Source organism: Podarcis vaucheri, assembly GCF_965113315.1.
Source record: "Podarcis vaucheri genome assembly, chromosome: 13".
Classification (NCBI taxonomy): Eukaryota; Metazoa; Chordata; class Lepidosauria; order Squamata; family Lacertidae; genus Podarcis; species Podarcis vaucheri.
The window spans coordinates 2,494,074-2,517,842 of NC_138751.1; the positions used below are offsets into that span (position 1 = coordinate 2,494,074).

General features: G+C 49.9%; 2 protein-coding genes and 1 long non-coding RNA gene across 7 annotated transcripts in view; 2 read left to right on the forward strand and 1 right to left on the reverse strand.

Moving 5' to 3' along the window:
* The first annotated feature begins 339 nt into the window (after positions 1-339).
* LOC309518165 lies at positions 340-5,191 on the forward strand. Its single transcript, XR_014213380.1, has 2 exons — positions 340-1,367; positions 5,110-5,191. It is a non-coding gene; the product is annotated as an uncharacterized lncRNA (long non-coding RNA).
* A 4,788-nt stretch (positions 5,192-9,979) lies between these two features.
* Positions 9,980-12,293, reverse strand: MEI4 (meiotic double-stranded break formation protein 4; the record flags this gene model as incomplete). Its single annotated transcript, XM_082196773.1, has 2 exons — positions 9,980-11,432; positions 12,160-12,293. The coding sequence occupies 2 exons, from the start codon at positions 12,291-12,293 to the stop codon at positions 10,079-10,081; spliced, it is 1,488 nt and encodes a 495-aa protein (XP_082052899.1). The 3' UTR covers positions 9,980-10,078.
* A 192-nt stretch (positions 12,294-12,485) lies between these two features.
* The window catches only part of GIGYF1 (GRB10 interacting GYF protein 1), a 50,959-nt gene continuing 39,675 nt past the window's right edge, over positions 12,486-23,769 (forward strand). For all 5 annotated transcript variants that reach the window (XM_082197527.1, XM_082197526.1, XM_082197530.1 and 2 more), the window contains exon 1: positions 12,486-12,646. The gene's annotated coding sequence lies outside the window, so the exon portion shown is untranslated. The remainder of the gene's footprint in view (positions 12,647-23,769) is intronic.

Here is a 23,769-nt window from a genome sequence, read left to right on the forward strand (position 1 = left end):
GGCTTTTCTGCTGATCGGATCAGCTGATAAGCGGCTTAGCGGCTTAGAAAAAGGGGGGGAGGGAAAAAACCCCACAGGAACTCGCAAGACATTGTTGTCTTGTGAAGCAAGCCCATAGGAAATTCGTTTTGCGAAGCACCTCCAAAATGGAAAACTCTTTCGTCTAGCGGGTTTTCCGTCTTGCGAGGCATTCGTCTTGCGGGGTACCACTGTATATGAGAGAGGTCAGGGCAGGAGAGCCTTCTAGCCTCGTCCGGGAAGCAGTTGTCGTCACTTACATTTTGCTGTGAAAGGCTTTGATGGTAGCTCAGCCCCAAGGAACTGCTTTGCCCTGAAACAGAGGAACAAAGAGTTAAAAGGGTAATAACCCCATAAGCCTTAAATGCTTCTCAGGTCCCTTCCACAAAAGCAGCATGAATGTCGACCCAGCGGGCTGCAGCTGCGGAAAAGGAGAATTACACACCAGGGATAATTAGGGGAGGAACTGAAAATAAAATTGCTGGTATCCTGCGAGCCGTTCTTTTAAGGTAAAGGTAAAGGGACCCCTGACCATTAGGTCCAGTTGTGACTGACTCTGGGGTTGTGGCGCTCATCTCGCTTTACTGGCCGAGGGAGCCGGCATACAGCTTCTGGGTCATGTGGCCAGCAGGACTAAGCCGCTTCTGGCGAACAAGCGCAGCGCACGGAAATGCCGTTTACCTTCCCACCGGAGTGGTACCTATTTATCTACTTGCACTTTGACGTGCTTTCGAACTGCTAGGTTGGCAGGAGCAGGGACCGAGCAACGGGAGCTCAACCCATTGCGGGGATTCGAACTGCCGACTTTCTGATCGACAAGTCCTAGGCTCTGTGGTTTAACCCACAGCGCCACCCGCATCCCGCCTTATATAGCCTTGCCTTATATAGGATGGGGTAGAGCTGGGGAAAGGGTTTAGAAAACGGCAACCAAAATGATGGAGGGGGATGCAGTGACTGCTGCTATGAAGAAAGGCTTCAGCCTTTGGGGCTGTTTAGTTTAGAGAACAGCCAGGTAAGAGGCAACGCGATCGTTGCTCACAAAACGATGCACAGAATGGAGGAAATGGATAGATCAAAAGGTTTTCTCCCTTTCGTATGACACCAAAACTCACAGACAGGCAGTAGTGTGGGAAGACTCGGGCAGCTGAAACAAAGTCCTTTTTCAGTACTGCATAGTTCTAGATATCCATTCTGAAGGAAATCAGCCCTGAGTGCTCACTGGAAGGACAGATCCTGAAGCTGAGGCTCCAAGACTTTGGCCACCTCATGAGAAGAGAAGACTCCCTGGAAAAGACCCTGATGTTGGGAAAGATGGAGGGCACAAGGAGAAGGGGACGATGGAGGACGAGGTGGTGGGACAGTGTTCTCAAAGCGACCAGCATGAGTTTGACCAAACTGCGGGAGGCAGAGGAAGACAGGAGTGCCTGGCGTGCTCTGGTCCAGGGGGTCACAAAGAGGCGGACACGACTAAACGACTAAACAACAAAAAGTTCTAGACACAAGTAGGTAGCTGTGTTGGTCTGCCATAGTCAAAACAAAATAAAAATATTCCTTCCAGTACCACCTTAGAGACCAACTAAGTTTGTTATTGGTGTGAGCTTTCATGTGGATGCACACTTCTTCAGATACACACGAAAGTTCGTACCAATAACAAATTCAGTTGGTTTCTAAGGTGCTACTGGAAGGAATTATTTTTATTTTGATAGTAAAAGGTAAAGGGATCCCTGGCCAGAATGCAGCAGCCAGACTGGTGACTGGGAACGGCCGCCGAGACCATATAACACCGGTCTTGAAAGACCTACATTGGCTCCCAGTACGTTTCCGAGCACAATTCAAAGTGTTGGTGCTGACCTTTAAAGCCCTAAACGGCCTCGGTCCAGTATACCTGAAGGAGCGTCTCCACCTCCATCGTTCTACCCGGACACTGAGGTCCAGCACCGAGGGCCTTCTGGCGGTTCCCTCACTGCGAGAAGCCAAGTTACAGGGAACCAGGCAGAGGGCCTTCTCGGTAGTGGCGCCCTCCCTGTGGAATGCCCTCCCACCAGATGTCAGAGAGAACAACAACTACCAGACTTTTAGAAGACATCTGAAGGCAGCCCTGTTTAGGGAAGCTTTTAATGTTTGATGTATTACAGTATTTTAATATTTTTTGGGAAGCCGCCCGGAGTGGCTGGGGAAACCCAGCCAGATGGGCGGGGTATAAATAATAAATTATTATTATTATTATTATTATTATTATTATTATTATTATTATTGGTCCAATCGCGGATGACTCTGGGGTTGCGGCGCTCATCTCGCTTTATTGGCCGAGGGAGCCAGCGCACAGCTTCCGGGTCATGTGGCCAGCATGACTAAGCCACTTCTGGCCAACCAGAGCAGCGCACGGAAACGCCGTTTACCTTCCCACCGGAGCAGTACCTATTTATCTACTTGCACTGGTGTGCTTTTGAACTGCTAGGTTGGCAGGAGCAGGGACCGAGCAACGGGAGCTCACTCTGTCATTGCGGGGATTCGAACCGCCGATCTTCCGATCGGCAAGTCCTAGGCTCTGTGGTTTAACCCACAGCGCCACCCGCAGGGATGGCCAGTAACTTAGAAGGCCTTCAAGGAGGACTAGACAAATTCATGGGGGACCAAGTCTATGGATGGCTACCGCTAGCCACGATGGCTATGCCCTGCCTCCACGGTCAGAGGCTTCTGAACGCCAGTTGCTGGAAGACACGGGACAGGAGAGTGTTGCTGTTGTGCTTGCTGGTTCCCCATTGAGGCAACTGGTTGGACCCTGCGAGGACAAGTTGATTTACTAGACGGTCCTAATGCAATGTACTGTATTACCCTGAATATAAACCACACTTCTTCCCCCCAAATTCTGATCGTGAAAAGTGCGGGCTTATATTTGTGACTTTACACCGCCGGCAAAGTGGCGCAGCTCCCTTCGTTGCAGGAAACAGGCCAGGAGCGCAGGGGAACGGTACCCGTCCCGTCCACAGCTCCCAAGCCTCCCCCAAGCCGCCAAATTTTAAAAGTGCAGCTTATTTGTGGGTGTGGCTTATATTCAGGCCAATACGGCATGTTCTCCCCCCCCAATCTTTTTTATTGATTTTCACAACATTATAAACAAACAAACACATAAGCCAAACATAATTCATAACCTTATTAAAAATTACACTTATTAACCTTATTAAGTGACTTCCTCACTTCCCTTTGGTTGGATTTCATTGCGTGTCCTTTTAACGGTTTTCCAAATCGTAGTTCTTAACACAATTTAACTTAAACATTAGCATCCTTAGATCTTCACATTATGAAATTAACCCTGTTAATTCATCCCTTAAATAAAATCCTAAGCCAATTAAGTATCTGCAATCTGTTTTCAGTTAGAATATGGTATGTTCTTATGTTGCATTATAGTGCAAAGTTCCCCTCCCTATGGCAGCAAAGATTTGCACTGGGGAAGCATCACAGAACGATGACCGAAGAGAAACGCAGTGTGGATGGCCCAGGATAACTCTGCCGCTAAAGCACCATGATTGCATCGAGGGCATGTTGCAGAAAACACACATACGCACAGAAGCCCTCCATTGTTTCACAGATCTCAACGCCTTGGGGACATGGCTGCTGTTCCTCCCCATCCTTACTTAGCACACTGGTCTCAAGAAGCCTCCTTCTCACCTGGTGACCCTGACTCTCCACCTGGGCGTTGGCGTTGCTCAAAGTTCAAGGTGGGAGCAAAACAAAGGTCACTGTGAGGATAATACTCTACAGGCTCAGAACAGCCCAGTTAGACTAAGACGTAGCAATAAAGTTCAAGGGCCTTCTCGGTGGTGGCACCCGCCCTGTGGAATGCTCTCTCACCATATGTTAAAGAGAACAACAACTACAAGACTTTTAGAAGACATCTGAAGGCAGCCCTGTTTAGGGAAGCTTTTAATGTTTGATGTATTACGGTATTTTAATATTTTGTTGGAAGACTCCCAGAGTGGCTGGGGAAGCCCAGCCAGATGGGTGGGGTATACATAATAATATATTATTATTATTATTATTATTATTATTATTATTATTATTATTATTATTATTATTATTGAGAAACGGCAAAGCGATAAATACCAGAAAGTAATGGGCTAAGGTACAGTAAGTGCGGAGGGTGAGGAGGACTCGGTTAAGCAAAGTAGGTTTACAAGGCTGGGGGCCGGGGCTTCTGGCTTCTCCAGGAATAAAAGAAAGAAGTCTGCTTGGTGCTACAGTCTCCTGACAGGGCCTTTTTGGTGTTGGTTCCCCATTTGTGGAATGCCCTCCCAGTTGAGGAGTATCTTGTCTCTCTCATCGCTCACTTTCAGGAGGAATTTTGAAACTTTCCTCTTTACCCAGATCTTTTAATGGCTGGAAGATTCTGTTTCAGGCGACCCTGAATTCACTGGGTTCTGGGTACCCCATTTTAAGAGGGATATTGACAAGGTGGAAATTGTGAAGCGAAGGGCAGACAGGCAGATGAAGGGTCTGGGAACCCAGCCTTGTGAGGAACGGTTGAGGGAGCTGGGTATATTTAGCCTGGAGAAGAGAGGACTGAGAGGGTAGACCCCTTCAAAAATCTAAAGGGCTGCCCCATGGAAGATGGAGGAAGCTTGTTCTCTGCTGCTCCAGGGGGGAGGACTTGAACTAACAGATTCAAACCAAAAGAAATGAGATTCCGACTAGACTTTCTGAGAGTTAAGAGCAGTTCAACAGTGGAATGGACTCCTTCAGGAGGCTGTCAACTTTCTTTCATTGGAAGTTTTCCAACAGAGGTTGGAAGTCCACCTGTCAGCTTGGATTCTTGGAGTATTGGCTGGGGGCTAATGGGACTCCTGAGAGTCCCATGGACTGCAAGAAGATCCAACCTCTCCATTCTGAAGGAAATCAGCCCTGAGTGCTCACTGGAAGGACAGATCCTGAAGCTGAGGCTCCAAGACTTTGGCCACCTCCTGAGAAGACTCCCTGGAGAAGACCCTGATGTTGGGAAAGATGGAGGGCACAAGGAGAAGGGGACGATGGAGGACGAGATGGTGGGACAGTGTTCTGGAAGCTACCAGCATGAGTTTGACCAAACTGCGGGAGGCAGTGGAAGACAGGAGGGCCTGGCGTGCTCTGGTCCAGGGGGTCACGAAGAGGCGGACACGACTAAACGACTAAACAACAACAACAACAATGGGACTTGTAGTCCAAATCGTCTGCGGTTCACCAGATCAGGGGGAGGCGGCATTATAGGAGAGGTTAAGGAGAAACTTCCAGAGAGCTTTGAGAGTTCTGGAGCATCATATTATTTGGCATGTCCGCAGGGTTGCCATGAAAATGCAGAGTGTGGTATCCTCTGAAAATCTGCTTTCTGTTCGATCAACAAAGGGTCTCCCTTGTTGTGGGGAAAACCAACGCAATATGTTTACTTGCTCTTTACCCTTTTGCTCCCTTTCCTGTCCCCGCACCCCAAAAATAGGGGGCTGGAAATCCTTTATGCGTCAAAAGAGCCTGCTGGTTCAGGCCAAAGGGAGCACATCTAGTCTAGCCTCCTGTTCTCACAGTGGCCAACCAGGTAACCCAATGAGAACCCCGCAAACAGGATTCGAACACAAGAGCCCGCTCTCCCCTTCCTGAGGTTTCCAGCAACTAGTATTCAGAAGCAGTTGATGCCTCTGACTGTGGAGGCAGAGCTCATGGCTAGTAATAATAATCAGTGGCGTAGCGTGGGTTGTCAGCACCCGGGGCAAGGCAAGTAATTTGCGCCCCCTAACCCGTGGATTTGCGCCCCCTAACCCGTGGATTTGCGCCCCCTAATCCTAACCCCCAGATGTTGCGCCCAGTGCGGTCGACCCCCCCTGCACCCCCCACGCTACGCCACTGATAATAATAATAAAAAATATTTATTTATTTTTTATATCCCGCCCTCCCCAGACGAAGCCGGGCTCACAGTGGCTAACAACAATAAAATAACGCAGCATTCTAAAATCAATTCATTTTAAAATCAATTCAAAATCAAATTAATGGCAACCATTGGGCTAGAGTTCTATGAGGATTACCAAAGGAAGGGGTCAGGCTGTGCCTTGGCCAAAGGCCTGGTGGAACAGCTCTGTCTTGCAGGCCCTGCGGAAAGATGTCAAGTCCCGCAGGGCCCTGGTCTCTTGTGACAGAGCGTTCCACCAGATCGGGGCCACAGCCAAAAAAGCCCTGGCTCTGGTTGAGGCCAGCCTAACATCCCTGTGGCCTGGGATCTCCAAGATGTTTTTGTTTAAAGACCGTAAGGTCCTCCATGGGACATATCAGGAGAGGCGGTCCCGTAGGTACGAGGGTCCTAGGCCGTATAGGGCTTTAAAGGTCAAAACCAGCACCTTGAACCCGACCCTGTACTCCACTGGGAGCCAGTGCAGCTGGTAAAGCACCGGGTGAATGTGATCCCGCAGTGAGAACCCCATAAGGAGTCTCGCCACGGCATTCTGCACCCCCTGGAGTTTCTGGGTCAGTCTCAAGGGCAGCCCCACGTAGAGTGAGTTACAATAATCAAGTCTGCAGGTGACCATCACGTGGATCACAGTGGCTAGGTCAGGGCGAGAGAGGTAGTAGCTACCGATAGTCCTTTCCTCCTCTGTTAATTTGTCCCATCCTCTTTTAAAGCCATCTAGGCTGGCAACCTTCTATTACTGTGTTCTATTATTAGTGATGTATGGAAGTGAGAGCTGGACCATAAAGAAGGCCGATCGCCGAAGAATGGATGCTTTTGAATTCTGGTGCTGGAGGAGACTCTTGAGAGTCCCATGGACTGCCAGAAGATCAAACCTATCCATTCTTAAGGAGATCAGCCCTGAGTGCTCACTGGAAGGACAGAGAAGACTCCTCGGAAAAGACCCTGATGTTGGGAAAGATGGAGGGCACAAGGAGAAGGGGACGACGGAGGACAAGATGGTGGGACAGTGTTCTCGAAGAGACCAGCATGAGTTTGATCAAACTGCAGGAGGCAGTGGAAGACAGGAGGGCCTGGTGTGCTCTGGTCCAGGGGGCCACGAAGAGTCGGACACGACTAAACGACTAAACAACAACAATTATATTCCAGTAACCAAAAGCCGATCCCAGCAGCTCTATCCCCGCATTCCTGCTCCCTTCCACACCGCCTCTCACCTGAACGATTCGCCTCTTGTTTGGCATCCTACAGCAATGCCCTCGAGTACCAGGAGCAACGTCAGGAGGTGCCCGGCTGTCTCCGTGCCCATCCTGTGGGATGCTGGAGCAATCAGGCCGGTGGAAGTGCAACAACCCGTTGATATATCATCTCAGCTCCCCTCCCCACAGGGCAGAGAGCAACAGGAATCACATCCCACAGAGTACCTTTGCCCCGACCATGATGATTAAACGTGTACCTCCGTTAGCCAGCCCCACCCTGCCCCACCTCTGAAGAGAGCTGTCCATCCACACTTTAAGTCCCGAGTTTCCGTGTGGGGTGGCAACGATCTGGAGGAGAGTGGGCAGGCAGAGATTTTGTGGCACGGGGAAATCTAAGGCAGTAAAACTCTACAATTCGATGGTTCTATCTGCTCCGTATCCTAAACTGCTCACATTTGCAGATCTCGCCACCAGGATTCTATGCCAGATTGTGCCACACACAAGATTGATGGGATGAAGCAAATGAAAACTCAACATCTTAATCTCAGGATCGTGTCCGGTTCGAGCCCCACGCAGGACAAAAGAATCCTCAGTTGCAGGGGGTTGGACTCAATGACCCTCGTGGTCCGTTCCAATGCTACAATTCTAGGGGGTGGGAGATGAGATAACAAAAATCTAATGTCACCCCCTAGAAAGAATTTAATGCGCAGAATAGGGGGCCTTCATTTGCAGAGTTTTGCTGACGTGCGACCACTTGAGAGCAGCAACACAGCCTATGTTTAAAGCACCCCTCCAATAATCCTGGGATCTGAGTTTGGTTAAGGGTGCTGGGAGCGGTAGCTCTGTGAGGATTAAGCTACAGTTCCCAGGATCCTGTGTGTGTGTGCTTTAAACAGAGTGTATAAGGGACGCGGGTGGCGCTAGGACTTGCCGATCAGAAGGTTGGCGGTTCGAATCCCCGCAACGGGGTGAGTTCTCGTTGCTCGGTCCCTGCTCCTGCCAACCTAGCAGTTCGAAAGCACGTCAAAGTGCAAGTAGATAAATAGGTACCGCTCCGGCGGGAAGGTAAACGGTGTTTTTTGTGTGCTGCTCTGGTTCGCCAGAAGCGGCTTAGTCATGCTGGCCACATGACCCAGAAGCTGTACGCCGGCTCCCTCGGCCTGTAAAGCGAGATGAGCACCGCAACCCCAGAGTCGGCCACGACTGGACCTAATTGTCAGGGGTCCCCTTTACGCAGCCATATATTGAAAAGCAGAGGAACATTGCAAGGTACTGCAAAACCTCCCAGCCTTTCATCGAGTGCTAATGTGTTTAGACTCAGAGCTGGGCAGAGCATGGTGGCAGCGATACCTTCCAAGTTTCTTGCGTGCCAAGGATGTGTCACGGTAACTGAACCTTGGGATGGATCCAGGGGAACCCTTTGCCATCGTCACCAACAGATAAGAGATAGAGAACATCATCTTGGGGCAACCACCCATAATAAATTAGGTTGGGCCGATAAACAAATTGCAACACATTGCTGTTTCCATGACTGCCTGGATTCCTTCCTGGGACATCTAGCTAGGGCAGCGGACAGCCTTGCCTCCCTGCAGTGCAAGAGTCATCCCTGAAAAGCAGCAACTCCCTGCACCGTCGGCTGGTTTTGGTTCTGCCACTCCTTGGATCAAGGGTGGGCATCCAGATCTTGCTAGACTACAACTCCCATCAAAAATACTGGCTGGGTATGTTAGCTGTGGCCCAAAACAGCCAGGGAGACCATTGCACTGGACTAAAATACACTTTTTTTGGTCTTGCACTCTGTGTGAATCAGCTGGCTCACCCCAGAATGTCAAATGGCAATCGTTTTTTGGTCTCGTGTTCTTGCCTGAGTCAGCTGCTTCCCACGAGAGCTCAGGACCAAAAAAAATGAGCGTACGTATTTTGATCAGTGGGATGCTGGCGGGTATAGTCCCTTGACTGTCCGCCAAGCCCACTTCCCACCATTTCTCTTCTTTCTGGTTGTGGGTTTCTCACAGGGTCATCTGGCTGGCCACTGGGAGAACAGGATGCTGAGATAATTGGGCCGCCCTTTTGCCCGATTCAGCTGCTGCTGCTGCTGGGGTTCTTCTTGTCTTCATACCTTGCTTTCTCCTCTGTCTTTCCAAGAGATTTGTTGCAGAGAGCTGGACCGTAAAGAAGGCTGATCGCCGAAGAATTGATGCTTTTGAATTCTGGTGCTGGAGGAGACTCTTGAGAGTCCCACGGACTGCAAGAAGATCCAACCTCTCCATTATGAAGGAAATCAGCCCTGAGTGCTCACTGGAAGGACAGATCCTGAAGCTGAGGCTCCAAGTCTTTGGCCACCTCATGAGCAGAGAAGACTCCCTGGGAAAGACCCTGATGTTGGGAAAGATGGAGGGCACAAGGAGAAGGGGCAAAGGAGGACAAGATGGTTGGATAGTGTTCTCGAAGCTACCAGCATGAGTTTGACCAAACTGCGGGAGGCAGTGGAAGACAGGAGTGCCTGGCGTGCTTTGGTCCAGGGGGTCACGAAGAGGCGGACACGACTAAACAACAACAACAACTGACTGGAACAAACATCAGAACGTCTTTTTTCAAACACTTGTATGCTGCCTTTTTCCAGCACGTTCAAAAGCGGGTTTACGGCAACAGACTGGAAAGCTGAATCAAAATAAAACCACAGCTCATGCGTCCATCAAATGTTTATTACGGTCAACCAGCCATTGAAGGAGTACAAAATATTTTTTTTAAAATACAAAATTGAAAGAACAAAAGGTGAAAAGCTGGGAACGAACAAAGTTAAAAACCCTGCAGTCATGGACTTTATTTATTTAATCTGTAATCCCCATGCTCTTTATGATGGCGATCTCATTTCCTTTCGGTGGTGGACATGGCTCAGTCCCTGCTAGCCTCATTTTCCAGGCTCAGTCATGAACTGCTATATAGCAGGCCAGCTTCTTCCACCAGTCTGAGTGTGTGCCACATTCAAAAGAGTGCCTAGTCGCCATAAATATATACAGAACAAGGGAAATTCGTCGCAGAGGTGAAAAATGGCTTGGTCAAGCTTCTGTAGAAACATCTTCTTCTCTTCCTCGTCGCAGCCTGAAGGGGCAGCAGCATTTCCCCCCTCTGTCCCTATTTCCAGAAGCTGTTCCAAAGCTCTACACAGAAAGAAAATATTTTCATATCGTGTGTCGCGCCCAGCTTGAACCTCATCGGCGTGCTGCAACTCATCAGCAAATCGGCTGACTTCTCTGAAGAGCAGGAATGTTGTGTGCCTTCTCAATCTGTTGCATTGTCCGATCGAAACAAGGGCATGAGATATAGACTCCTGAACCTGAAATCTGTTGAGGTGGCTACTGTTCAATACAACGTCTATGAGTCTTTCCACAGAGTCTTCCAGCTTCTTAAGCCACTTCCCCAAAATCTGTCGAGATACATCAGCATCGCTTAATAACTCGGTTATGATGGCACAAACTGCCCGAGTCATAAAATCTGAGAAGGGCACTTCGGGGAAACTATAGGCGGCGACCAGGCCATCGAGCAACCGAGAGAAAGAATCAGATATTGCGGAAGAATCCCTTCCGAGTTTTCCCAAGTCTGTTTTTAGACCTCCATGCACCGCCAGCCGCTTGAGCTCAAGGAAACGTCGTAGGAACTGTATGTGAGGAACCAAAGACTTGCTTGGGCCGGCACGGGAGGAAGCCAACATGGACAATACGGATGAAGTGTCATACGCAGGACCACGCTCGCTGTGGCTGAAGGAAACTGAGGCATCTTGTGTGTCCGCCAGGTCGTCATTTGAGACGCTGCACCCGGAATCTTCAAAATGGCCGGAGCGATCGTCCGCACGGACAGGGGCTAGAGCTTCATTGCTGGCGACGGCTGGATCCCCGTTCTCCAAACCGAACCCTGGGTAAACTTTACTCAGGAGGAGCTCCTGCCTCAGGCGAACCACTTCCGCTTCCAAAGCTTCCACTCGCGATTTCTCCCGGGGATCCTTTCCGGACACTATCCTGGCCAGGTGCTCCGCGTGCTCCTTGCCGCTTACGCCGGGCGGCTTCGAACGCAAGACCGCCAAAGCCAGGGCCAGGCGTGAGGCTTCCAGGAACCACGATGCGCCTCCGCCATCTTCCGTCCCCAAAAGCGGAGGCCCCGGGGTCCGGCCTGAAGTGGGGGTCAGTCGCCATAATCCAGCCCCCAGGCGATCCTGGCCTCGTCGGTCAGAAGGCCCAAGGCTGCCGCCGGAGAGCGCCAGGGTCGCCCGAGGCAGAGACGGCCCCAAAAGGCCCCTTTAAGAGATTTTTTTCCCTAATTTTTTTCCTTGGTTATATGTATTTTCTTTTTCCTTTGTATTTTCTTTTGTTGTCAATACGTATGTTTTCTAACTTGTACTTAATAAAAATTATTTGCTTTTTTTTTAAAGGCCCTTTTTTCTGCACGATCGCATATAAACAAGGACTCCTTGCTTCTTAAACTGCGTTGCTTTCACAGCCTGGTATTAATTGTAATTTTTAGGGCGCGTGTGCATGCAAAAAAATATTTATACAGAATATATATATATATCTTTACATGTTATATATTGATATATATGATATGTAAATCTATATAAGGTATATATGGACGTATTTAGATCTCTCTATAAATACCTGTGGGGACATACACAGGTATTTTATTGCTATTATTTTTTTCCAAATTGGAGCCTCCTCCTCTTTGGCTCCCGCGGGGCTATTTCTACCGCGCCCTTGAGAGGCGCCTCAGGGTGCGGCCTACAAGGCCCAGGAGCGGGAAGCGCCTCAGGGACACGTGACCTCGAAAGAAAAAAAAAGGAACAGGCCCCGCCCCCCGTTGGGCGACGCTCGACTCTTTTTTTAAAAAAACTATTTTCTCTTCGCGGGCGTCATTTTTCGGCGTGGCGGCGTCAGAGCGAAGCGCATGACGTCATCGCCGCAGCCAGGTTCGCCGAGGGGGCGGGGAAAGAAAAAAAGGCGCTTCGGGCGCGCGTGTGTCACGTGATACGTCTCGACGTAAGAGCGTTTTCCTCGGAGGGGGCTGCTCCGGCTTCGGCCTTGGTCACGTGACGCTGAGGCGCGGCGCCGGCCTCGCTCTTCTACCCCTGCAACGCTCGAGGGGAGTCGGGTAAGCGCGCGCATGCGCACGGGAAGAGAAAAAACCCCGCACACGTGACACGCTTGAAAGGGGAAACGGGACGCCGGGCGCTCACGTACGGAGGCGCGACTGCGCCTGCGCGACGCCTCGGGTTTTTTTTCAACCTTCTCTACCCGCCTTTCCCCCGCCACGTGACCTCCCCTGCCTTTGGGCGCCCGCGTCACGTGACCGGGAGGAGGGCGGCCATCTTGGTTACAAACACAAACAAGCGGCGAGAGGAGGAAGGAGAGCGAGAGAAGCGGAGCCGTAGACGCCGCTGCGGCCTCCTCCTCTTTCCCCTCTCCCGTCCCCCCCTCTCCTCCTCCTCCTCCACCCCGCGCGCGCGGAGCAGTTGCGGGTAAGAGACGCCGAGGGGCCTCCGCCGCCGCCCCCTCCTCCCCCCGTCGCCATGGGAACCGGGGAGCCCCCACCCCACTCCTCCCTCGGGGCCCCGCCCTCCCCCGTCGCCATGGAGAGGGGCTCCCCCCTTCGCAACACCCCCCCCCAGCACGCACACGCGCCGCCGAGGGAGAACGAGGGCCCCGCCCCCTCGGGCGGCTGCGGTGCCCGGGGGGCCGCCCCTCCCCCCTCTCCTGCGGAGGCGCCTCATGGAGACGCAGGGGACCCCCCACCCCCCATAAAAAAGCGCTTTGCTCCGTCCTGGGAGCCTTTGCATTGCGCCTCCCGTTCCCTTGCACGCCCTTCCTTTTTTGAAAAAAACGGGGGGCGCCTCTGCTGCACCCCCGGACCCCCCTCGCTCTCGTGCATGGCGGCGGAGGTCGTCCTCTTGCGCGTGCATGCAAAGCCCCGGTGCCTCTTGCTCTCGCTGCTGCAAAAAAAAAAGCCCAGCCCATTCGCCTTGCATCCCTGGTTGCATTGTGCCCTTGCCGCGCTCGCCCTGCGGAGGCCCGTGGCACGTTTTTGCAAGCAGGGGGGGGGGGAAGCCCCTGGGGCAGGACGGGCACGAGACTCTCCCCACCCGCCCCGGCGCCCTGTGGTTCCCCGGTGCCCGTGCAAAGAGGACGGGTGCGGGGAGGCTCCGGCGCCCCTGAAGGCTTTGCCGCTTCGCCACTCCCCTCCTGTCATGCTTGCGGAGACCTCGAAATGACGCGGGCTGCGAGAGGATTGCCGTGGTTCCCTGCAACGCTCCCTGTTCCTTAGGAAGAGATTTGGGGGGGGGGGCGCGCAGATCAGAGAGATCCGCAGTTCGGTGGAGTTCCAAGTTCAGTGTTGGGACAGGATCCTGTAAGGTCACCAGCCTGCAGAAAGCTATTGCACGACAGACAAACGCTTCTTGGGCAAGGCAGCGCGACGATAGATTACTGTGGCATTCTCTTGCTAAATGACCCGTAATAATTTGCATCCACAAACTCCACTGCCAAAATGCCTTTGAGAAGCGGAGTGTGATATGTGGGGTTTGGGGAGTCCTAGTTTCCTTTCCTTTCTTTTAGTCTCCTCCTCAAATATTATTCCCTTCCTGCCTGTTGAGTTAGTGTTGATGCCACCTCCTTATAAAGTTTGGGTGTATAACTCGCACGTGGACATCTGTATGTGGAGGTTTTCTATAGCAGGGCACAATGTTTGGACCTGTGCGGCAACAGCTGCTGTTGCCTGGGCTGTGTGGCTGGTTGGCTGAAGAGAACCTCTGGCGGGAAAAGGTGATTATCTGCAACCCTGCAATGTGGTAGCAAAAAATTCCTTTAAGAGATTTTAAAAGGCAGTTTGGCAGTGGGGAGTTTCATTCCTACTGCCCAGTCTTTGATTACTTCTTTGTGCAAACAGTCAATATAGGAATACCTCGCTCCCAGTATTACAGCCTTGGGACATATCCTGAATGCCAGTTTACTTGGCGGTGGGTGGCTTGTGTTGAAGTCTGGCTTCCTGGCCAACAAGCTCTTGTTCTGCTATAAAGCCAAGGGCATGTGTGTGGTGCTGGTTGGCAAATCTGCAACAGATATGGCAGGATTGGAGTGTGTATGGCAGGGGTAGGCAATCTAAGGCCCGGGGGCCAGATGTGGCCCAATTGCCTTCTCAATCTGACCCGCAGACGGTCTGGGAATCTGTGTGTTTTTACACGAGTAGAATGTGTCCTTTTATTTAAAACACATCTGGGTTATTTGTGGGGCCTGTCTGGTGTTTTTACATGAGTAGAGTGTGTGCTTTTATTTAAAATGCATCTCTGGGTTATTTGTGGGGCATAGGAATTCGTTCATTTTTTCCCCTTCAAAATACAGTCTGGCCCACCACATGGTCTGAGGGATGGCTGAAAAAGGTTGCTGACCCCTGTTGTATGGTGTAGGCGACGCTGAGTAAGGCAGAGCAATGGTCTGACTTTGTATAAGGTGGCTTTCTATGGAAACCATCAGAGAGCCGATATATTTTGGAGATTTCTTACCTCTTGTGGGGAAATAAACAGAGAATAGATTTAGAAAGCTGTACACAGTGCTGGGAGTGTTGAATAGATTCACCCATTGTTGGACCACAATGCAGCGGATGCAAAGTTATTCGCTGGCCTGACTGCAACAACTCACTTTCAACCTTCTGTGGTCTAAAAGGGAAAGGGAAAAGACGCTTTTCTTTCTTTTTAAAGAGAAGCCACTTCCTGCCTGGAGGTGGTGACTTGTTGACATGTCTGTTATTAGGTCGTGGTGGACACGTTTTGTGCAGTGTGCTATTAACCTGTGGAATTCATTGCTGCAGGATATAGTAACTGCCTCCATGCTAGGTGGACTTGCGTACGGTCATCAGCGGCAGTCACCACCCATTCCTCCATTGAGAAGCCGTTTCTCCCATTAGTAAATTTTGGTTTAGTTATTTTCATATATTGTTTTTGGGATCTTGGCAGTTGTGTGGTGTTCAGATAGTCTTCTGAAATGCGCAGTTGCGCCTGGCAGAGGACGACAGCTTGTGTTCCCTGGTGTTGTGTGGTGGCTCTCTGTTGCTTCTTCTGGAGTTGGTGCTTCGTTGGCCAACCTGGTCTGGTGAGGCTCTTCCATTTTTTGAATGGTGGGCAGCGTGAGGGTAGCAGGCAGACAGTTCTGAGGCCACATCTCCACAGAGGAAGGAGAGGAAAGTAAAAGAGTTTTAGGCACTCGGGAGACGAGCTCAGCAAGATACATCTTTCCTGGATTTCTAGTGTCTGTGATCGGAAGAAAAATATTTCCCTTGATGAAACCACACTTTATTAGGGGTCATGATTAATCAGATTGCCTTAGACACGGCCACTTAATCCATTATTGTTCTGCAGCCACTAGTGGCCAGATCACACCTAGGGGGTGTGGTCCTGGATTGAGTTCACACAATTACCTGTGCAAACCCATGGTTGTTTGAACTTGCAAAAGGGTGGCCAAAATGGCAAAAGGGACCAGAGTTTTGCAGAACTGAAACAGCAAAGGCGCATGGAGTGCCTTTCACTAGGCTTATGGCTCCTCCTGTGTGGAGAGAGCTTGTTGCAGCTCTGGCGGCGGCCTTTGGGTTAGGCGCCTGCAATGCACTGTGCATCTGTGCATAGTGTGGCCTAGGACCCAGGTACCTACGGGACAGCCTCTCCTGGTACGCCCCGTGGAGGACCTTAAGGTCCACAAATGACAACATTTTGGAGGTCCTAAGTTACAAGGTGGTTAGATTGGTCTCAACAAGGGCCAGGGCCTTTTCAGTACTGACCCCGACTTGGTGGAACGCTCTGTCACAAGAGACTAGGGCCCTGCGGGACTTGACATCTTTCTGCAGGGCCTGCAAGACAGAGCTATTCCGCCTGGCCTTTGGTTTGGACTCAGTCTGACCCTTATGTTTCCCTCCCCTTATGGTCTTCATTTATCGGCTATTTTAAAATGAGGCTGCATTTAAAATTGCATTTTAACCTGTATTTTAAATTGCCCCCCAGTTATGTTTTTACTAAAATTTTATTGGTGTTAGCCGCCCTGAGCCCGGCTATGGCCGGGGAGGGCGGTGTATAAATAAAATTTATTATTATTATTATTTTGAAGACTTCCCAGAAACAGCACCGAGTTCAAGACGCAACCACTCTAAGGCTGCTAATTGGGACCTGGCACTGGCAACTTTTCTCAGTGAGGCTTCAGAAGCCCCACTGGCTTCTGGTCTGTTTCAGAGCAATAGTGCCTGCCCTTCTGGAGGGCCAGAGTTTGCCTATGCCTGATCTAAAGCAAGGCCTGCTTGTGGAGCTCTCTCGCCATGGAGCCTTGCTTCATGCTTCGGCTAATTAATACCCCTGCTATTTTGAACTGAAGGGTGGTGTGGCAAAGTTTTAAATAAAGTAAAACAACAACAACACATGGAGACTGTGGACAATCCTCTGGGGTTTTTTAGCTTTGTGTTGTGTCCTGGGCCCAAACTCTCTTCCTGCAGATAGGAAGGTCTTGTCCCAGCCTAAGCTCATGTGTAAATTGCCTTGAGACGGTGGTTTAGAAGGTGATTAATAAATCAGTGAGAATAACAGTAATACAGGGACGCGGGTGGCGCTGTGGGTTAAACCACAGAGCCTAGGACTTGCCGATCAGAAGGTTGGTCGTTCGAATCCCCGCAATGACAGGGTGAGCTCCTGTTGCTCGGTCCCTGCTCCTGCCAACCTAGCAGTTTGAAAGCACGTCAAAGTGCAGGTAGATAAATAGGTACTGCTCTGGCAGGAAGGTAAACGGCGTTTCCATGCGCTGCTCTGGTTCGCCAGAAGCGCCTTAGTCCTGCTGGCCACATGACCCGGAAGCTGTACGCCGGCTCCCTCGGCCAGTAAAGCGAGATGAGCGCCGCAACCCCAGAGTCGGTCACGGCTGGACCTAATGGTCAGGGGTCCCTTCACCTTTAAAAGTACAGTGGTGCCCCGCAAGACGAACGCCTCGGAAGACGAAAAACTCGCTAGGTGAAGGAGTTTTTCGTTTTCTTAGCCGTTTCGCAAGACGCATTTCCCTATGGGCTTGCTTCGCAAAACGAAGCTTGCCCCGCAAGCTCCGGGGATAGCGGGGAAGCGCAGCGCGTCTTCCCCGCTGTCCCCGGACCTCTTTTGAAGCAAGGGGCGGCGGGGAGAAGATCGCTTCTCCCCGTTGCCAGCCCCGCAATCTCCTCCCCTCCGTCCCTTGCTTCAAAAGAGGGGACAGGGGGAGGTGCGCGCGCCTTCCCCTCTCTCCCCGGACCCCTTTTGAACCAAGGGGCGGCAACGGGGAGAAGCGATTCTTCCCGCTGCCCCTTCCCTTGCTTTAAACAGGTCCGGGGACAGAGGGGAAGGCGCGCGGCGCTTCCCATCTGTCCCCGGATGGTCTCCATAGGAATGCATTGATTGATTTTCAATGCATTCCTATGGGAAACCGTGCTTCGCAAGACGAAAAACTCGCAAGAAGAAAAAACTTGCGGAACGAATTAATTTCATCTTGCGAGGCACCACTGTAGTACAGTGGTACCTCGGGTTAAGTACTTAATTCGTTCTGGAGGTCTGTTCTTAACCTGAAACTGTTCTTAACCTGAAGCACCACTTTAGCTAATGGGGCCTCCTCCTGCCGCCACATGATTTCTGTTCTCATCCTGAAGCAAAGTTCTTAACCTGAGGTACTATTTCTGGGTTAGCGGGGTCTGTAACCTGAAGCGTATGTAACCTGAGGTACCACTGTAGCAAGCTTGGAAATGCTGGCCCCAGGTCCCAGCATTAAAACCAGCCTTTGACCAACCTGGTGCCTTGCATGTCTTGGACTACATCTCCCATCATGCCCGGCCAGCAGAGTTGTGTAGTGCTGGGGCTGATGGGATTTGCAGCCCCAAATGCTTGGAGGTCACCAGTCTGGGAAAAGCTGATTCAAGAAAGGCATTGTGGATGAGGGGACACTGAGGAGCCACATTCACCGTTGGCAAGCAAAGTCAGCCAGAGTGCATATATGTTCATTGCAGCGCCAGAGTCCTTCTTGGTCTGAAGTTCTAAATGGCGTGTGACAAGCCAAATATTACATATTAGAAGCGATTAAAAAGTTGAGATGCATAATATATGGACCGTGGTTCTTCGCTGCCTGTTACGAATTCCTTGATTTCCCATAAATGGTTTTTCCTTGTGTTCCAAGTCATTGGAGTTCTCTTCGCCTCACCTCTGGAAAGGGCAGGCAACATCACCAAGGGGCTGGAGCAATGTTTGGACGCTGGGAAAGGTTTCAGTGTTTGGGGCTTTCCGTTTAGGGAAATGGCTAGCAAGGCTGGGGGACGACATGATAGAGGTGTGTTAAGATTACGCACAATGTGAGGAAAGCAGCTAGGAAGAAGCTTTTTCCTTCTCATAATGCTTGAAGGCAGCGGGGTCATCCTATGATTGACGAACGTTGGAAGTTTCAGGAGAGGGAGGAGAAAGTCCTTCGCAATAGCACGTGGTTAAACTCTGTCATTTGGTCTTGCTAGGTCAGTGATGTCCAAATTTGTTTCAAAGAGGGCCAGATTTGATGAAGTGAAGGGCCATGGGGGCCAACCACAGTTGTTGACCTTTTTTATGATTTTACCCCAGGAAATAGACTGCCACAGGGGCCAAGTTAAACCGACTGGTGGGCCGGATTAGGCCCCTGAAACAGGACATGTTTGTGCTAGGTGTGCTGGAGTCTACCATCTTGCTTTTAAATTAGGTAAAGTCATGGAAGAGAAGGCTCTGATCTACCTTTGCTGCTGAAGGCAGTATATCGCTGAACAGTGAAGGAACGTAGGTGGCGCTGTGGTCTAAACCACTGAGCCTCTTGGGCTTGCCGATCAGAAGGTCGGCGGTTCGAATCCCCGCAACGGAGTGAGCTCCTGTTGCTCTGTCCCAGCTCCTGCCAACCTAGCAGTTCCAAAGCACACCTGCGCAAGTAGATAAATAGGTACCACTGTGGCGGGGAGGTAAACTGCATTTTCGTGCGCTCTGGTTTCCGTCACGGTATCCCATTGCACCAGTAGCGGTTTAGTCCTGCTGCTCACATGAGCCGGAAAGCTGTCGGTGGACAAACGCCACAACCCCGTAGTCGCCTTTGATCGGACTTAACCGTCCAAGAATCCTTTTACCTTGTCTCTGAACACCAGATCCTGGGAATCCCAAGTGGGGAGGGGGATTCTGTTGTTGCGCTCAGGTCCTGCTTGCAGATTTCCCTTTGGAACATCCGGTTGACCAGAGTGAGAACAGGATTCTGGGCTAGATTGGGAGCTTGGTGGGTCTTTGGCCTGATCCAGCTACTCTGCTTTAGGGCTCATCTTATGGACTCTGGATAAATAGTTCTGTTCTAAAGAATTGATTTAGGAAGAATCCCGGGTGGTATTTCAAGGTGATTGAAGGGAGCGAATGATCCAGATAAATAGCAACACACTTCAAAAATATTGTGCATGTAAAAATAATAAGAGTTGGTTGTTCCTTCTGTTTGGTCAGCCAGCATCTTCCGTTCGGGCTGCTCTGTCCAGTCTAGACATGAAACCTCTGGCTGTGTCTTGAGAGGGAAGCTGGATCTGCAAGGAGGACCAAGGAGAAAGACTTTCCTCCGGTGGTGGGGATGATGATGATGATATTAATAATAAAAAATTATTTATACCACACCCTCCCTGGCCAGAGCCGGGCTCAGGGCGGCTAACACCAGTAGAATTACAATTAAAAAACCCAATTTAAAATACAGGTTAAAATATAATTTAAAATGCAGCCTCATTTTGATTGTAGCCCATAGATCAAGACCATAAGGGGAGGGAAACCTAAGGGTCAGACTGAGTCCAAACCAAAGGCCAGGCGGAACAGCTCTGTCTTGCAGGCCCTGCGGAAAGATGTCAAGTCCCGCAGGGCCCTAGTCTCTTGGGACAGAGCTTTCCACCAAGTTGGGGCCACTACTGAAAAGGCCCTGGCCCTAGTTGAGACCAATCTAACCACCTTGCAACCTGGGACCTCCAAAATGTTGTCATTTGTGGACCGTAAGGTCCTCCGTGGGGCATACCAGGAGAGGCAGTCCTGTAGGTACGAGGGATCTAGGCTTCATAGGGCTTTAAAGGTCAAAACCAGCACCTTCAACCTGACCCTGTACTTCACCGGGAACCAGTGGAGTTGGTAAAGCACTGGGTGAATGTGATCCTGCGACAAGGGTCAGCTTCAAGGACAGCCCTGTGTAGAGCAAGTTACAATAATCAAGCCTGGAGGTGACCATCGCATGGGTCACTGTGGCCAGATCAGGGTGAGAGAATGGTGCATTTATTGCACTTCTTATGTGCATTTCATCCCGGGGTGCCTGTGATGGGTTTGCAACAAATAATAATAATAATAATAATAATAATAATAATAATAATAATAATAATTTATTTATACCCCGCCCATCTGTCTGAGTCTCCCCAGCCACTCTTGGCAGCTCCCAATCAAGTATTAAAAACAATACAGCGTTAAATATTAAAAACTTCCCTGAACAGGGCTGCCTTCAGATGTCTTTTAAAGATAAGATAGCTACTTATTTCCTTCACATCTGAAGGGAGGGTGTTTCACAGGGCGGGCGCCACTACTGAGAAGGCCCTCTGCCTGGTTCCCTGTAGGTTTGCTTCTCGCAATGAGGGAACCACCAGAAGGCCCTCGGAGCTGGACCTCAGCGTATGGGCAGAACGATGGGGGTGGAGACGCTCCTTCAGGTATACAGGACTGAGGCTGTTTAGGGCCTTACAGGTCAGCACCAGCGCTTTGAATTGTGCTCAGAAAAGTCCTGGGAGCCAATGCAGATCTCTCAGAACCGGTGTTATGTGGTCCCGGCGGCCACTCCCAGTCACCAGTCTAGCTGCCGCATTCTGGATTAATTGCAGTTTCCAGGTCACCTTCAAAGGTAGCCCCACGTAGAGCGCGTTGCAGTAGTTAAACCAACATTTAAGTTGGTTCAAAAACCTTTATAACCAGAAGAACAGTAAGGTGCAGTAATACAAAATATTGGGAGCGCTGACCATGGTTCTCTTTCCGAATGTATTTTGCATGTCCTGCCTCAAGCCTTGTTCTCCTTCAACTCCTCTCGGCTTTTAGCTGCCCCCTTAAGTGCAATTCAGGTGTTGTATGTGGCGCTCAAGAGACAGGTGGAGTTGGGAGCCTGCCAGGTTGGACTTGTTTGGGCTCTCTTTGCTGCAGGCAAAGTCTGGTTTCCTCCATTGTCTGCTCCACTCATCCGCTGTCAGCGGAAAGGTTCATGCAGCAGCGCTTTATTCTGAGCTACTGCAAAGCACCCTGCCCGTCATCTCAGCTGCGTGGCTCTCCTTGCGGATTTATTTGGTAGCCTTCCCTTTGTCACTTGCGTGGGGTTTTTGTCCGCTCTGAAGCTCTGGCCGTGGAAGCAACATCACAACATGGACTTCAGACCAGTCTGGGACGATACGTTGATATATTGGCCAGCCCTAGTTTGCCAACCAGGCGCCCGTTTTTGGAAGCCGGTAAGCAGGACCTGAGTGCGAGAGTGCTCTGCTCTCCTGTGGTTTCCAGCAACTGGTAATCAGAAGCAGTGGGAGTGGAATGAAGAAGCTGTGAGGGTTAGTAATCATTGATGGTGAAGTTCTACCTACATGACCAGAGTCTCTTCTTGACTTATATTCTACCATCCAGGATTTGGGGCTGGCTATTCTTCAGTAATAATAATAATAATAATAATAATAATAATAATAATAATAATAATTGCAGCACACAGCCAGACAGTTTGACCCCCCCTCCAGTCCCTAGGTTCCTTTGTTCCTTTGGCCTTGCAGGACAGGAGAGAGGGAGGAAGGCTTCCCAAAGAATTGGCTCCCTGCGGTCAGAGGATGTGGGACATTTCTTGGAAGTTGGAACTGAGCAGTTCCAACTGTACTGTTATAGGAATAAAATTTTCTCTCCCTTGAGAGTGAACAAGCAAAAGATTACCTTGTTGTTGTTGATGATGATGATTCCTTTTTTTTTAAAATACATTTTTATTGGTTTTTTAGACATATCATTTCCAACAATCATTTAACATAATTTCTTATCTTATACAATATTTTAGACTTCTGTCAACCACCTCTGAAGATTTTCCGTTCTTTATCACTTGTTCTGCATTTCTTAATTTCAACTATTACTTTTAATTATCATTGACTAGTAATTCACATCATAGTTTTTCTTGCAATATTTCAAATAATCCTCCTTACAGAACTTCTTGCAGTCCTACTAGTGTAATCTATTCATTACAATTGCTTTTCAAATAGTTGAAATATTTGCTCCAGTCTTCTAAGAATCTCTGGTCCTGCAGTTTTTGAATCCCTCCTGTTAATTTATCTAATTCTGCATAGTGCATTAATTTTATCTGCCATTCTTGTTGATGATGATTCCAATTCACTTAAATGTCCTGTGATCTGAGGCTGAACTTTTGATGTTGCTATGGCACCTTTACTTCTCCTTCTTGTTGGGTATTTGTGAGCCGCAGATGAAAAGAATAAGCCATTCTGAGATATCCAGCCTAGCATTTTGTTTCAAAGAGTTTCCATTTTCTGTGGGTGACTGAATGCTCACTGAGGTGACTGAATGCTCCCAAGCTTTGAAAAGGTGCAGGAAGGAGCAACCTAAATGATCAAAAGGCCAGAGGAAGCTGTAGACTCAGTGGGATTGTCCATTGAAACTGAATGATGGAGGATTCAGGATGCACTAAGGAAGATATTCTCACACGACACACGTTAAAAATGTGGAATTCGCCACCACCATCAAATCATAGAATTGTAGGGACCCCGAGAGTTATCAGGTCCAACTAGATCATAAACGGCACATGGCCATCCAACCTCTGCCCCAAAGCACTGCCACCTCTCGTGGAATCTGTTCCACTGTCAAACAGAGCTTACAGTCAGAAAGGTATTCAGGGTATTTAGTCGGAATCGCCTTCCTTGTCATTTGAATCCGTTTGGATCCTGCCCTCTGGAGCAGCAGAAAACAAGCTTGCTCCATCTTCCATGTGATGACAGCCCTTTAGATGCTTGAAGATGGCTGTCCTATCTCAGTCTCCACTTTTCCAGGCTGAACATACCCAACTCCCTCAAACGTTCCTCATAAGGCTTGGTTTCCAGACCCTTGGATCATTCTGGTCTGCCTCCTCTGCACACCTTCCAGCTAGTCAACATCCTTCTTAATTTGTGGTGCCCAGAACTGGACACAGGACTCCAGTTGGGGTCTGGCTAAGGCAGAATAGAGTGGGACTATTACTTCCCTTCATCTGGACACTAGACTTCCATTGATGCAGCCTAGAATAGCATTGTCTTTGTCAATGGAGTGGACAGCATCTTGAAAAGCAGAGACATCACCTTCCCAACAAAGGTCTGTATAGTTAAAGCTCTGGTTTTCCCAGTAGTGATGTATGGAAGTGAGAGCTGGACCATCAAAAAGGCTGATCGCAAAAGAATTGATGCTTTTGAATTTTGGTGCTGGAGGAGACTCTGGAGAGTCCCATGGACTGCAAGAAGATCCAACCTCTCCATTCTGAAGGAAATCAGCCCTGAGTGCTCGCTGGAAGGGCAGATCGTGAAGCTAAGGCTCCAAGACTT